This window comes from Mobula hypostoma, chromosome 1, assembly GCF_963921235.1.
Source record: "Mobula hypostoma chromosome 1, sMobHyp1.1, whole genome shotgun sequence".
NCBI lineage: Eukaryota > Metazoa > Chordata > Chondrichthyes > Myliobatiformes > Myliobatidae > Mobula > Mobula hypostoma.
Genome location: NC_086097.1, coordinates 84,672,966 through 84,690,251, shown reverse-complemented (window position 1 = coordinate 84,690,251; position 17,286 = coordinate 84,672,966). Strand labels below are relative to the sequence as shown.

Sequence of the window (17,286 nt, the reverse complement as noted above, 5' to 3'; positions counted from 1 at the left end):
TGGATAACCAGTTAAGATTAATGAGCTCAGGAATACTGCATTAACTAGATTTGGTTTGTTCGGCCACATTAGCAGATTATGATGGGCTCAAATTTGAGGACGACAGATCACAAGTTGTTGTTTCAAATTAGAAATGAATGCTTTCATTCAAATATTTTGCTGTATGTTTTCTCCTGCCAGGCCAGTTCCTTATCCATTTATAATTTCTTACTGAATTCCCAAGCCAGATTCAATAAAACTCATTTTAAGATTTCTAGAAATCCAAATGCATTGGCGCATTTCCAGTTGATACAGTAATGCCCAAGAGCATTTGTGCTTCCACTAATATAAACAAATATTAAATGGCCACTTTTAGAAGGAACCTGCACAAGTGATTCTTTACATTTCTTTCACCATTGTTTAAGTTACAAGTTACTTTTAGCGAATTACACTTTATATATTTAAACATGTGCAAGTTTTTTTTTAGAAAGGTGGTAGGCAATAAAAGTGCCCAGAATACATTGTCTGGATTTCTTTCTTCCTTAATTAATTCACCTGTCTCATTAAGTGGGGTGTTTTTCTATCTCCTTGTATGCGTGTGCATGCAGTCATTGTGAGCCACTGCACACAAGTACCGAATTAAGACGTCAAACTACATGCTTAAAAAGGCAATATTCTCCACACTCTAGCATTTGTGTGTGTTATCATAGACCATAGAACAGACATAGGTAGCACAGGCCCTTTGGTGCATGCCATTTGCCGACCTTTTAACCTACTAGATGATTAATTTAACAGTTCCTGCCCACACAGACCTCCATTTTTCTTTCCTCCATGGGCCGATCTAAGAATCTCTAAAATGTATCTGCCTCTAGCACAACCCCTGACAGTTTGTTCCACACATATCCACCAATTTTGTTCCCCTTCCTTTCTACCATCAGATGTCCCAATGGTCCATGAACACAACTTTGTTATTTCTTTCTATCAGACACCATTTAGTTAATTTTGTAATTTATAGTAATATTATGTCTTTGCACTGTATTACGACCTCAAACAACAAATTTCACAAGTCAATGATAATAAATTTGATTCTGATTTTCTGTCTTGTCTCTAAAGCCTCTTTACAGAAGATCTAAGTCATACTCAACAACAACTTCCTCAACAAAAATATCAGGAACAATGAATTTGGCCACAGCTAAATCAAGCTGCACATTAATTAACTTTCCTTAACTTTTGTGCTGTCAGCACACACCAAAGCTAATTCTGCAAAACAATCCATTATCTTTTCAGTTGTCTCTGGTATCTCTTTTTTAAAAAAACTTAAGTTACCTTTGAAATCATTTAAGCTATGCTCGTTTTCTGTCTGATAGGGAAGAATTGCAGAATTTTAGTTTCACAACTCTGGATATTAGAAAATGAAAACATGCTACCACTTCTACTTATTGGGTCACTTGGAAGGAATTTCTATTATCCTACCTCACAGCTCCCTCAAAAAAATTCCTGCCGGCAAAGCATTTTTAAGAATCCCTTTGCTCCAGCCATTCCACTACATTCATCTTAAATGTCGCCAAAAAGCCATCTGCGGCTGACTCAAAATACTTCAAAATTATCTGAAAAATTTGTGCTTCATGCCTCGTTCCTCAGCAGACTCCTGATCGGGGCATGCAAGAAAAATGCACAGCAGAAAAACCGACGCATGGTTGCATCATCACTTTTTCCCCATCTGATCTCTGTGCAGCAGAAAGTTCAGAATACATGAGTATGCAAGGTTGGACTGTCCAATTAACTGTGCAAACACTCATTGTGCATCAATATTGGTAAATCAGCAAATTGGACTGTACAGGAAATTTTATATAGACATTGAAAATCCCTTTATGAGGAATGCAATATTACCTCAGACAAATGTATGTACATGATTACAGCAAAAAATACAAAATGTAATTGTAATCCAACTGTTATATAATTATGAATATACACATTTTTAAAAACTAGAAATGAATTTATCTTTGGAAAAGGGTCTCAATTGCACTATTTGCTTCCTTTTGTAAAGTATTAGAAGGCACTCGAAATTAACTTGTAGGTACTGCAAACGTCAGGACAGTTGACAATGAAAATTCTGACAACAAAAAAAAATAAGCTTTCAAGTGGATTATATAACAAATAATACTTAGGGAATGAACACAAGAATGGAGCTTAACTCACTTCCTAAACCATCCATAGCTTTCATATCAATTCCAAAAAACTGTTTTGAGGTAGTAAAAAAAGCTGCACAAAATCCAAGTAACATACCTAATATAATTTCACACCATACATCTGCAACACACTCAAGGACAGAATACAACCGTATGGTGAAACTACCATCACTTCCTTTTAAAAAAAAAAGGTCCTTCACAACTTTGGGATTTTTCTGTGCTATGCAAGCAAGTGTGAATACTCAAGAATCAATAACTATCATCAGGAGCTTAGTACAATTCTGCAATGTGCATGCCAATGATGGACCCACAAGCAAGTTAGCATGGAAACATGTAACAAGAGAAAATCTGCAGATGCTGGGAGTCCAAGCAACACACACAAAATGCTGGAGGAACTCAGCAGGCCAGGAAGCATCTATGGAAAAAAGTCAACATTTCGGGCCGAGACTTTTCAGCAAGAATGGGGGGAAAAAAACGATGAGGAGAAGATTTAAAAGGTGGGGGAGGCAAGAGAGAAACACAAGGTGATAAAGTAAAATGGGGAGGGGAGGAATGAAGTAAAGAGCTGGGAAATTGATTGGTGAAAGAGATACAGGGCTGGAGAAGGGGGAGTCCGATAGGAGAAAACAGAAGGCCATGGAAGAAAGAAAAAGGAGGTGGGAGGAACACCAAAGGGAGGCGATGAGGCAAGGAGATAAGGTGAGAGAGGAAAAAGGGTTTTGGGAATGGAGAAAGGGGCAGTGTCATTACCGGAAGTTCGAGAAATTGATATGCATGCCATTAGGTTTTAGGCTACGTCCTCCTTCACCACCATTCAGGGCCCAGAACAGTCCCTTCAGGTGAGGCAACACTTCACCTGTGAGTCTGTTGGGGTCACGTACTGTGTCCAGTGCTCCCAGTGCGGCCTCCTGTCTATCAGTGAGACCTGCCATAGATTGAAGAAGTGGGATCTCCCACTGGCCACTCATTTTAATTCCACTTCCCATTTCCATTCTGATACGTCAATCCATGGCCCCCTCTACTGTCACAACAAGGCCACACTCAGGTTGGAGGAACAACACCCTATATTCCATCTAGGTAGCTTCCAACCTAATGTGCTTCTCTCTCCCTTTCCGCACTTTTAAAATTTACTCTTAATCTTTTTTTCTCTAGTCCTGCCAAAGGGTCTCGGCCCGAAACTTTGACCGTACTCTTTTCTATATATGCTGCCTGGCCTGCTGAGTTCCTCCAGCATTTTGTGTGTGTGTAGCATGGAAACATGAATTGTTGGATATTTCCCACCATATGCATTCAATTCAACAGACAGGGTCAGATGTGCGGCAACAAGAGATTCTGCAGATGCTGGTAATCTTGACTAAACATCCTGAAGGACGTAGGTATGAAACGTCAAAAGTTTATTCCCCTCCATAGATGTTTCCCAACTTGTTGAGTTTTTCCTGCACTTTGCTTGTGAGCATCAAGGTATTTGTGAGCTTATTTTTATATCAGCACAGCAGGCAAACCTGTTGCCTCACAACCTCAGTGACCCAGGCTACCAGTGAGCCATGTTCACCCTGACTCACAGTGTGGTTTGTGTGCAATTTACACATTCTCCCTGTGACCACATGGGTTTCCCAACAGTTGCTCTGGTTTCCTCCCACACCCTAAAATTGTGCCTGTGGTAGATTAATTGGCTGCTAGGAATAGTCCTTGGACTGTAAGATCAAGGTAGAAGGTGGGATGGAGTTGATGGGATTGTAGGGATGAGTATATAGGATTAGTGTAAAAATGAATGGTTTATTGTCAGTGGGGCGCAGTTCTATGTCTTTTCACTCTGCGACTCTAAAATATTCTTCACATTTCATCTAAATGTTTGAATATTTTAGAAAATTTAAACTTGCTTTGTATAAAAAGTTTCTACATCTGAAATATTTAGTTGCAATCAGTTCCAGCTAGTATGTCTTTGAGAGCTGTCAGTTTTCCCACATTCCTGCATGATAATTTTTGTAGTCACAACATTGCATATCTACAGCATGAAAGAGCTTTTTGTCAGACAGATTCTCACTGCCAGTGATGGGACATCTTTCCCCAAAATATTTCACTGTACAGCTTTACTTTGGAAGTCGATGACAAGTGCAGGTTGTTCACAGCAAATTTTGGTCATTAACTCCATTTTACACCAGAAAAAGGATAATTCCCACAGAAGGACTTTAGTGATTCAAGAAGATAACTCATTGCTTTCTCAAGGGCAATAATTGCTTGCCTCTTCAGTGATACCAATATCCTGAAAAATGAACACGCATTAAAAATATATTAACTATGTTTTGAAATTTTGCAAATTATTTGTGTAAAATACAGGGGCAGGGGAATAGAACAAGCCTAATGTTTAACACTTCATAATTACACAAAAGCATTCCACATTTTCTATTGTCATCAAAGATGCACTTCATTTGGTATTCCATGTAACGGGAGCTGAAACAATGATTCGGTTCATTAGTGTAAATGGTCTCATAATGAAGTACTAACTGCAATTAACCACGTTCTTTGGTGGGCTTATCTATTTGTTTGATGCTCAGTTTCACTCGATTATACATCTTGCCCAAATAATTCATTAGCCTGAAGATATACAACATAGGAAGATAATAAAAAAAACTGAATTAAGGAATAGACAACCAGACGTTGCTTAACAGAGGTGACTGAAAGCTGGTTGAAAAGTTGCGAGAACACCCCACTCTTTCAATCTAGTTATGCAATATTTAACATTAAGCCAAGCTATCAGTACAAATGACAGAAATATGAGCAATCTCTTATTTACTGAGTAACATTTATACTTTCATTTGCACAGATTGTCTTCTGCATGCTGGTTGATCTTTCATTGATCCCGTTACAGTTACTGTCCTACAGATTTGCTGAGCATACACACACGAAAATGAATCTCGGGGTTGTATATGTTAACATATATGCATTTTGATAATAAAATTTACTTTGAAAAGATGTGCTTTTGCTTCTAGATTTGCCCAAAATTTCACTGGTTACCATCTTATAGAGCTATAGTATTCCCAACAAGCCATTATTAACAGTGACCAAAAACTCATTCACAAAAGCACAGATAAAATGCTATTAAGCAATGAAACCCTGAAACTAAAACTACAGCTGTTGAAATTTTGTACACACTTGGGAGTAGAAGATTTATGTCTTTAGTATAATTTTACAGTGCAGTCAGCTAAGATTGTTATTAAAAAGCAAGTGTCATCATTTTTCTGTAGGAATTATTCCACAACAGTCAACTGAATATATTGGAACTAAATCAATAATATTAAAAGAATGCCTACGGGATTACTGGTGTAGGAGACAAACATTTTACAAGTAAAACATTGAATTCTTTTTGCAGATATTCAAGAAGAACTTATGAAGGGGGAAAAAAGGACCCAATTGCCAGAAGACAACATTTAGTTCGATGAAGAGTCCTTAACCATCAATCGGTATGACCAGTAAGAGCATCCATGTTTCTGAATACAGGTAGCCAGATCACACTCTTCATGTTATAGGCCACCAGTTATAACCATCACACGTACTCCGGCATCAATATACATTCAAGGCACTGAATTAGTCCACTTTGGTTTGCATTCATTAAGCTTGTTTTGAAGTATTCCGACAGACAGTACACTACATAAAGAAATTATGCTGCAAAGGCTTTACACTTCCTGAAGATGGAACCTCTTCTGGAATTCATACAGTTTACAAGCTGCATGAAGCCCGTAGAAATAGAATAACAAGCATTCCTCAATTTACAAAAAGGATGCTGATGGAAACACTTCATTTTTTAAATTTTGTAGTTAAGAAAGATGGCTAAAATGCATTATGGAATGTTGATACAATCTATTCCTATACATGGAGAAAGTCATTCTGAAATACAGATTCGTAAATTAAAGAAATGCATCCCAAAAATCAAAGCATTACAGTGAAAATTGTAAACCAAACATTCAGAAATCCAGAAAGACTTGTATGCATGACATCTGCTCTGGAGACACTGCTATAAATGCTATGTGAACACGCTGTAATACTAATAATCATATCCAATATTTTGAAAGGTCCTTGCCTGCTCAAGGTCAAGAAGCTACAAGAACATTGTTGCTACTAATCTCTCTCACATTAAACAAAATGAATTATAACTTATTACAACATTTTGCTCTTAATTCCAAATGAGCAACTATCAAAAAAGTAAACAGAAAGATTTTCCTCCCATAGTCATAAGCATAGGTATTTGAAAGGAAAATTCAGCTTCCTGTCCAGAAAGTTCATAGACAGTAACTGACAAAAGTATTAAGTAGCATTATAGCTCCTTCTCAATTAAGCAGCCTAATTACATTCTGGCTTTCACATTACAAACGGAAAGCAGACACAGATCAGGAATTTGCAATTGCAGTAACAGAACCATTTGTTATCATTACTGAAAGACTGACTACAACTTCTAGATTCTGCACGTGTAGCATTAAAAATGGAAAACCAGAATTTGTTTTACACAAGATGCATGTTGCTGAGGTAATAAGACAGAACTGGTGAACTGTATTTATTAACACTCATTGGTGTAAAACACATTATTTCACAAAATGTTATAGAATTCTTAACTAACATGTTGAGTCTCACCAGTCTTTATCTTGAAGTCCTCATTTTCTTTTGAAGTCTAATTATTTCAAAGTTCCAGGATTTTAAAAATTAAAAACTAAGGGTACAATTTGGCATTTTCCCCCAAATTAAATATTGATATTTCAACTTCTAGTCCCATTCATGTATCTGTTACATTCTTATTTTCATCTCTGGTAAAGTGTTCAAAATATTTTAAAAATCGGTGATTTTCTTCACTCTGGAATTGATTGCTATGTCGGAACTTCTCCAACCAATTGGCTACTGAGCTTACTCCATGATATCACTATTGACTAAAGTCACAGATTCTCTTTAGAACAGAAGCAGACAGACATTCACAATGAGAATATGGAAATCCATTGCCACCAGTTGAAGTTTTGTGGATTGGTTTCTTCAAGGTCGACACTAAATGTTGTTCTTCACTGCTAAACAGGAAATCCTGGCCATCGGTGGCATGACTCTAATTAGAAGCCAATTACCCATACACCAACACAAGGAAGTCAGTCAGGACCAGGGATGAGTACCATGATCACTGGAACTTGCTTCGTTATTCAGCCATTTGAAAATGAACAATATATACCGATCTATACAGAGCTAAAACGTATTTTCCTTTCCTGTATTAACAATGCTGTTAGTTTGATAGGAGTGTTTTATTTTAAGGGATTATTGAAATGCTTCAGTAGTCATTACATGCAGCAAAAGTTAGGTTATGCACTGTTTCCAGTGCAAATCCATGGCATCAAGGCAAGGCAATGAAAATAATGGTAAATTGCAGCAGTTAGGACAAAAATAGTTTGCTGTGAAATGGTATCTTTTGCAACATTATTCATTTTGCAAGACAGTTTTCAAATCAAGTCTACCACTAATTTTAGATTCTTCTAGTGCTTACCTTTCTTTTCACCTTTTGGACATCATACCGAACTTGGGTAAACTCACGGAGACCGAAGGATCCTCCAACAATAAGTAACTGTGTAAAAAAAAAGGTTGTTATTGAAATGTTATTGAAGTAAATCTGCTCCTATGTCTTATGGTCTTACTTGAGAGGGATAATTGATCAGCCATGAAAGAATGGTAGAGCAGATCTGATAGGCCAAAAGACCTAATTCTGTTCCTATGTATTATGGTCTTGAATCTGCATCAAGGCAAAGACCCAGAAAATAAAAGGAGGCTTCAATTTTATGAAGAAAACATCCTTCTCCTCTTTATAGAATGGGGGGAGGGATTGAAGAGGAAAATTTAATACACATACTCAAAATTATTTGATAAAGTACATATTAAGATACCTTTACTGGAAGGCAGATTCAAAACCAAAGTCCATGTTTAAGATGATTAGAAAAGAACAGGCAGAGAGATATTGAGAATCTCCTACTATTTATGATGATCTAGAGGGCAGTAGTTGAAAGAGTATTGGAGGTAATTGAATAGATATGAAAAAAAAATCTGCACGAACATGAGGAAAGGGAAAAGGAAATGGATTAATTGAACTCAAAGGGCTAGCAAGGCCAGAATAGAACAAATGGCCTTCTTATGTACTTTTTGAATGGTTTCAGATTAGCAAGTAGCATATGCAGTAAGAACAGAAGGCCAAATGGCATCTTAAGACTCCTTAACCATTTAATAAGGAGAGGGAGCATAAAAATAAGAAATCTTGCTACAACTGTACAGGGTTTGGATTCTTCCATATCTGGAGCATTCTACAGTTTTGATCTGCAATTCCATGTTCATGCTTGATCCCCATAAACTCAAAGAGCACTATGGGACAGAAACAAGTCCTTCAGCCCATCTAGTCCATACCAGCATGGTTTGCTGTGTAGCCCATCTACCTACACCCAGAGCATAGCCCTCCATACCTCTCACCACCCTGAGCCCCCTCAACATCCTGGGTTTCAAAGAGAATACCGAACCAGGATTTCCCGACCTGGGTTCCACGGGTCCCTCTGTTAACGGTAGGGGTCCATGGTATAATAATGGTTGGGAACCCATTCTAATCTGAGTATAGATTTTTGTGGCTTAATTATTCCTTATACTGAAAGACTGTCATTTTAAGAATCAACCCAATGAGCTTTCTTCACTACTCATGTATGTCTCCTTAACTGCAGAAAACAAAACTGCAGAGTAAAAATGTTTTATAAAAATGCTGATGCTGGGAATCTAAAATATGGGGAGAAAAACAGCGTTAACACTTCTGATCAAAGATGCTATAGTGGAGTACTCCAGGCCTGGTCTCAGCTGAACTCTATACAGCTGTAACAAGACTTCCCTATGTTTATAGTCCTTCTTGCTATGTAGGTGCTAACATTGCATTTTTTTTCTTTCTAATTACTTGTGAATCCCTCTGCACAGCTGCATTCTGTAGTCCCTACATTTAAACAATATTCTCTTTCTACCAATATGGGCAACCTCAATCAGACTCCATCTGCCAAATGTTTGCCGACCTGCTTAACATTTCTACGTCCCCCTGAACATGGTATTTTCTCACAACTTGCTTTGAAAACTTACCTTTCTAATAACAGGATAGGCTGCAATACATTCTGTACTTTCATTAGAACCACCAACTTACATGGTTGAGGCTGCAGCAGTTATTAGTATGGTACTCATTAGTTATAGCTTCCCATCTTAAAAATACAGATTTATCAGAGATGGATACCCAGTCTACTATTCCTGTTAAAATATTTATCAATGTCTTACATACTTGTGCAGAAGCCTTTTGTGGGAATGTGTCGGATCTCCACATCTAGTTCACTTACTGGTGTCCACTTTATCCATGCTGCTAGTTACACGAAGTTGAATCTGCTTAATTATAGTCTAACGATTGTGCTATTAACTTGCAGGGGTGTCAAAAGTTAAAATATTAGTCAGAATGAAATAATATAAAAAAAGAATGGAACAAAAAGTCTGAAGTATAATTAAGATAAAATGGAACATACCTGGATCAGATTGGTACTATAACTGATCTGTTAGTCATACAGTCATAGAAAAGAACAGCACAAAACAGGCCATTCAGCCCATCTAGTTTACATCAAACCATTTAAATTGCCTACTCCTATTGACCTGTACCAGGACCACAGCCCCCCATACCCATACCAATACCATTCATGTACCTATCTAAATTCTCTTAAATGGTGAAATCCAGCTCGCATGCATCACTGGCACTGGCATCTTGTTCTACACTCATGACCCTCTGAGTAAAGAAGTTTCCCTTCAAGTTCCACTTAAACTTTTCACCTTTCACCCACAAGCCATTATCTCTAGTTGTAGTCCCACCGAACCTCAGTAGAAAAAGCCTGCTTGCATTTACCGATTCTATACCCCTCATAATTTTGTATACCTCTATCAAATTTCCTCTCAATCTTCCATGTTCTAAGGAATAAAGTCCCAACCTATTCAATCTTGCCTTGTAATTCAAGTCCTCCAGACCCAGCAACATCTTTATAAGTTTTCTCTGCACTCACTCAATCTTACTTACATATTTCCCATCAGTCGGTGACCAAAACTGTACACAATAATCCACGTTAGGCCTCACCAATGTCTTGTACAACTTCAACATAACATCTCATCGCCTATACTCAATACTTCGATTTATTAAGGCCAATGTGGTTTTCTTTACAACCTTATCTACCTAACCTATCTGAAACATGTACTGTATATATGCACATTTACCCTGCCATCTCATCTCAAACATAAAATCATTAAAGTTTTAGAGGCAGGGGAAATTCTAATTGATTAGTACAAGAGCTTGATAGGGTCATGAAATGACAGGAAGATACATGAAAACGATCGACTGCAGTCAAGCATTTCATACAGAGCATTTGTGTGGCTTTATGTACAAATGCATTGCTTGAAGAAAATTCAATACCGTCAATACAATTTGCAACACTATAGAGAGCACGTACATCCAAACTGCAGCAATTCCTCAATTTACCAAAGGATAAATTCTGGAAGCAAAAGTTTATAAATTAAAAGGAGTATTACAGCATTTGGGTGCAGTGCATTCCAATGCACGGAGAGTGGTGTATTATTTGCTCTGGCAAAAAATACCTTTGATTTTGTATACCAAATGTATACCGAACAAGGTCAATGGTATTACAGCAAAAATCTGTAAATCAAATGTTTGTAAACTGAATAATTTCTTACACCCTTAACCTTTTAAATTACTAATCCCAGCTCTATTTTTTTGTATTAAACATGCAATGCATATCCATTTTGAAAGTACACAGAAGGCATTTTTTTGTAAATTATAGTAGTTGTTAACAGAAGTTCACATACTGGTGAAAAGAAACACACACAAAATAAGGTTTCATTTTAATCAGTGTGTAAAAAAAATACCAGCTGTACAGAACATTTCATATCCAAAATATTTTGTCAAACACAATAAGCAAAGAGAGAATTCACACTGGCAGCACCCAGTGGCAGTGTCACAGGATTCCACAGTCTTGGACAAATATGTGAAAGGCAGAGAGGAGAAGCTAAACTGACATTAAGTATTCTTCATTCACCATTAGATAAAGGGACTTTTGGGTCACATATTCCAGATCTTGTAACAAGAGCTGACATTCATTTGCTTTATTGGGGAAAAAACATGATAAACGGACCTTAAAAAGCTTAAAAATCTGTAAAGCGTTAAACTGAAGTCTTAACTTCATTATAATGGATTCTTGTGGATGATCTTAACTCAGCCTAAAGCACTGCCAAGAGTTTTACTTAGATTTATTAAAATACAGTTATGTAATAGCCAGCCAGAAAAAAATAAAAGGACAAAAGATGGGTCACAACACATTCAGGGAAGCCACTCACTCTAACCATCTCATCTTTCCTTTACAACTACTCTAGCATCTAAACTTTGACTGATGTTCTGAATTGAACAGCTGCTAATCATTTACAAATATTATGTATAAAATGAGATTTTACCATAATTAAAATCAGAAGTACAGTATATTGGTATTGAGCATTTAATTCAGATTTCAGAATCAGGTTTATTATTACTGGCAAGTGTCACAAAATGTGTTAAATTAGCAGCAGTTCAATGCAATCCATGATAATATAGAAAGAAAAATAAATACAGTAAAAAAAGTGCAAAAACAGAAATAATATATATTTAAAAAGTGAGGTAGGGTTCATGGGTTCAATGTCCATTTAGGAATCTGATGGCAGAGGGGAAGATGCTGGCACTGTGTGCCATCAGGCTCCTGAACCTCCTTCCTCATGGTAACAATGAGAAAAGGGCATACCCTGGGTGATGGTGGTCCTTAATAATGGATGTCGCCTTTCTGAGGCACCACTCCTTGAAGGTACCTTGGGTACTATGGAGGCTAGTACCCAAGATGGAGCTGATTAAGTTTACAACTTTCTGTAGCTTCTTTTGATCCTGTGCAGTGGACCCACATGCCCATACCAGACAGTGATGCAGCCTGTCAGAATGCTCTCCATGGTACATCTGTAGAATTTTGAGTGTCTTAGTTGACAAACCAGATCTCTTCAAACTCCTGATAAAGTAGCTGCTGTCTTGCCTTCTTTATAACTGTATCAATATGTTGGGACCAGGTTATATCCTCAGAGATCTTGACACCCCGGAACTTGAACTTGCTCACTCTCTCCACTTCTTATCCCTCCATGAGGACTGGTTCATGTTCCCTTGTCTTACCCTTCCTGAAGTCCACAATCAGCTCTTTCATCTTACTGACATTGAGTGCAAGGTTATTGTTGCAACATCACTCTACTAACTGGTGTACCTTGCTGTATGCCCCCTTATTTCCATCTGAGATTCTACCAACAATGGTTGTATCATCAGCAAATTTATAGATGGTACTTCAGCTACACCTAACCACACAATCATGGATATAAACAGAGTACAGCAGTGGGCTAAGCACACACCCCTGAGGTGCACCAGGGTTGATCATTAGCAAGCAGGAGATATTATCACCAAGCCACACAGGTTGTGGTCTTCCGGTTAGGAAGTCAAGGATCCAATAGCACAGAGAGGCCTAAGTTTTGTAACTTATCAACCAGCCTTGTGGGAATGATGGTGTTAAACACTGAGCTACAGTTAACAAACGGCATCCTGACATAGGCATTTGTGTTGTCCAGGTGATCCAAGGTCAGGTGAAGAGCTATTGAGATTGCATCTGCCAAGGACCTATTGTGGCGAAAGGCAAATTGCAGTGGGTCCAGGAGCTTGATGAGGCAAGAGATGATTCTAGCCATAACCAACCTCTCAAAGTATTTCATCACCGTAGATGTGAGTGCTACTGGGCGATAGTCATTAAGGCAGCCCACACACTACTCTTCTTAGGCACTAGTATATTTGCTGCCTTTTTGAAGCAAGAGGGAACTTACAACCGTAGCGCTGAGATGTTAAGAATGTCCTTGAATACTCCTGCCAGTTGGTTGGCACAAGTTTTCAGAGACTTATCAGGTACTCTATTGGGGCCTGCCACCTTGTGTAAGTTCACCCTCCTTAAAGACAGCCTAACATTCGCCTCAGAGACAGAAATCACAAGGTCACCGGCTGCAGCAGGGATCTTCACAGCTGTAGCTATATTCTCCCTTTCAAAGCGGGCATAGAAGGCACTGAGCTCATTTGGTAGTGAAGCATCACTGCCATTCATATTATTAGGTTTTGCTTTGTAGGAATAATGTCTTGCAAACCCTGCCAGAGTTGTTGTGCATCTGATGTTGCCTCCAACCTGGCTCTGAATCCTCTTTTCGCCCTTGAAATAGCCCTCCAAAAGTCAAACCTGGTTTTCTTGTGCAGATCTGGGTCACCAGACTTAAATGCCACATATTTAGCCCTTAACAGACGACGTACTTTCTGGTTCATCCAAGGCTTTGATTTGGGAATGCACAGCAAGTTTTCATAGTTATCCTGACATAGGTACTAGTATTGTCCAGGTGATCCAAGGCCATCTGAAGAGCCATTGAGATTGTGTCTGCCAAGGACCTATTGCGGCAAAAGGCAAATTGCAGTGGGTCCAGGTGCTTGATAAGGCAGGAGATGATTCTAGCCATAACCAACAGAGGTTTTAATGAAGTCGGTAACAACTGTGACACACTCATCCAGGTTTGAAGATGAATCCCTGAATACAGTTCAGTCCACTGATCCAAAGCAGTCCTGTAAATGCTCCTGTGCGTCCCTTGTCTATACCATCCTGGTCCTCACTACTGGTGCTGCAGTCTTCAGTATTGGCCTATACTCAGGGAGTAGGAGTATAGCCAAGTGATCAGTCTTTCTGACGTGAAGGCATGGAATAGCACAGTAGGCTTTCCTAATGGTAGTGTAACAGTGGTCCAATGTGTTGTTTCCTCTGATAGTAAAAGTGATTTGTTGATGGTAATTATTTAGTAATTAGGTTAATATCAAAGTCTCCAAAAAGCTGAAAAGCCCTGGAAATACATTCTTGGCAAGTTTCCTTGTCACATGCAGCTTTGATTCAAGTGCCATTATGTTAACTAACCCAGTAATCGCAACAAGGCTTAAGTATTGCAGAGAACAAAAAAAAAATTTAAATGGAGGAATAAAAAAAAATTGCAACATATTTGGTGCTCTCAGAATGTTCCAACGCACCTGAAGCCAATGAGGTCCTTTTGAAAGGCAGACAACACTGTAGTTTTGGGACTAGAACATTTGCACTGCACATGGGAACCCAGCTGTACAAAGTGATAACTGTCTAATGTGACCATGACCTTGGACGAAGAATAATTCTCCTTCTTCCTAGGCAGTTACTCAGGATCAAAGGAGATTTTCACCCACTTGGGTTTTATAGGTACAGGTGTCCTCCGATTTTTGAACCTTCGCTTTACGAAACCTCACTGTTACAAAAGACCTACATTAGTTACCTGTTTTCGCTAACAGAAGGTGTTTTCACTGTTATGAAAAAAGGCAGCGCGCACCCCAAGCAGCCAAGCTCCTCCCCCGGAACTGCATTCTAGCCGGCATTGCTTAAACACGTGCTTGTGAGCATCTGTGCTTTACATCGATTTATTTTGAGCATCCGTTAGCAAGATGAGTTCTAAGGTATCGGAAAAGCCTAAAAGAGCTCGTAAGGGTGTTACACTTAGCGTAAAACTAGACATAATTAAGCTTTTCAATCGTGGTGAACGAAGTAAGGACAAAGTGAGTTTGGCTTATGGAAGTTGATGAAGATGATGTTGAAGAGGTTTTGGCATCCCATGACCAAGAACTGATAGATGAAGAGTTGATGCAATTGGAAGAGGAAAGGATAACAATTGAAACCGAATGCAGTAGCGAACGGACCGAAAGTGAAGTGAAGCAACTGCATGAGATTTTTGCTGCAATGATTGCAGAAAAGTACAACTTTAATTTTGAAAGGGTACATAGGTTTAGGGCATATTTGCAGGATGGTTTGAGTGCTTACAAAGAACTGTGTGACAGAAAAATGTGCAAGGCTCAGCAGTCAAGCATACTGCCATTTTTCAAGCCTTCCTCATCAGCCACAGCAGATGACGAACCTCGATCTTCGACATCGAGGCAGGCAGACATAGAAGATGACCTGCCTGCCCTGATGGAAACAGACGACGATGAGATGACACTCTAGTGTCCCACCACCCCAACATCCGGGCCGCAGACCGATACCGGGCTGCGAAGAATGCAGCGGTGGAGCGGTAGCCGGGACGCACCCAGCACATCTTTAAGAAAAAAGCCGAAATAAACAAGCTAATTAATTAGGTGCCGGCCGGCACCTAAATGTCGGCCCAGATCAGAGGTAATTGCCGATTGCGTCGCCTCTGATCTGGGCCGACATTTACCTGCCGGGCGGCACCTAATTACTTAGCTTGTTTATTTCAGCCTTTTCCTTAGATGTGCTGGGTGCGTCCCGGCTACCGCTGTACCGCTGCATTCTTCACAGCAATGTATCAGTCCGCGGCCTTGAGGGTGGGGACTCAGACCACTGCACCACCCCAACCTCCGACAACTCAGCCTAACACACTATCATCAGTGTGCTTGGTGCTGTCTTCCGGATTCCGGTAAGTGATACTACACTGTACATACATTATTTCTACTTTATGTAGGCTGTGTATTTTTATGTGTTATTTGGTATGATTTGGCAGCTTCATAGCTTAAAGGTTACTGGAGAGAGTGTATCTGCCGAGAGCACTTGCGTGAGATTTTCGCTACAGTGGACAGCTCGACAATGATTGTAGAAAAGTATTTCTACTTTATATAGGCTGTGTATTTATCATATCATTCCTGCTTTTACTATATGTTACTGTTATTTTAGGTTTTATATGTTATTTGGCATGATTTGGTAGGTTATTTTTTGGGTCTGCCAATGCTCACAAATTTTTCCCATATAAATAAATGGCAATTGCTTCTTCACTTTACGACATTCTAGCTTACAAACCGTTTCATAGGAATGCTCTACCTTCGGATGGCGGGGGAAACCTGTCCTGAGAATGTCAATGTAAAAACCACATCCTTTCACAGATGGGGTAGGAGGAATGCTCTACCTTCAGATGGCGTGGGAAACCTGTCCTGAGAGTGTCAATGTAAAAACCACACATCCTTTCACAGATGGGGTAGGAGGTGCTGATGGATCCTCTGGATGGACAGCTTGAGAGGTGATGTGTTCCTTCTGTCACTTAAACAGAACCTCTGTGTGTTTCTATTTTTGGTTTTGAGATTCTGAATCCCTTCTCAAACTCTCCACTTTGTTAGCCAGAGGCTCCTAGGGGTCAGAGAAGCAATGAGTACTATTCAGGATCTTTTTCTCTGTCACAACAGATTTGGCTACATTGTCTACAATTTGATACTGGGACTTGGGCTCAGAAAAGGACAATGGCAATACTTTGTTCCTCCTACCAGTGAATTTGAAGTACAAACTTAGTATTTTGCAGAGACATTGTGAGTGATATTTTAATCACCGGACCAGATTGGAGGCAAGAGCTGACTTCGTTTGCTCCCTGTGATGTTCACTCCTCTCTCCAGGGCAATGCAGCCTTTCACTGCAGTGGTTTCTGGGTACAACGTGAAATACGATCCATTGTTTGGTCAATTTAAATGTCAGCCTAGATAGACCGAAAAGACAAGGTGTCCGAATCCAAGGCGAGAGCTGATTTCGCTCCCTCTCCGAGATGGTCACTCCGCTCTCCATGGTGCTGAGGCTATGAAGACTGCCTTGATGGTGTACTCTGTGCCCGTTAATACGACAAACTGGTAAGTAAGACCTTGGGCCTACTCTGGGTCTGGATCTGAGAACTCAATTAGGTTCAGAACGTTGTAGATTGCATGACTCGTTTACTTTTTCCCTTTCTCTTACACATTGGGTGTTGGTCTTTTTTTTAATTGGGTTCTTCAGGTTTTTTGCTTTGTGGCTACCTGTAAGCAAACAAATCTCAAGGTTGTACAATGTATACATTCTTGTATAATGTAATAAATGTATTTTGAATCTTTAAGTTTTTTCCAGTGCCTGATGATGATGCTGTAAGTACTCCAGGTCTCAGGACCATGTACGAGGAGAGGTTAAGGTTCAATACAAAT

At 39.2% G+C, this 17,286-nt stretch overlaps 1 protein-coding gene across 1 annotated transcript in view; it reads right to left on the bottom strand.

The window, feature by feature from the left end:
- The window catches only part of LOC134358591 (cytochrome c oxidase assembly protein COX16 homolog, mitochondrial), an 80,609-nt gene that overhangs the window by 45,527 nt on the left and 17,796 nt on the right, over nt 1–17,286 (bottom strand). Inside the window, exon 2 of the mRNA XM_063071113.1 lies at nt 7,681–7,758. Coding sequence (XP_062927183.1) covers nt 7,681–7,758 — 78 coding nt within the window. The remainder of the gene's footprint in view (nt 1–7,680; nt 7,759–17,286) is intronic.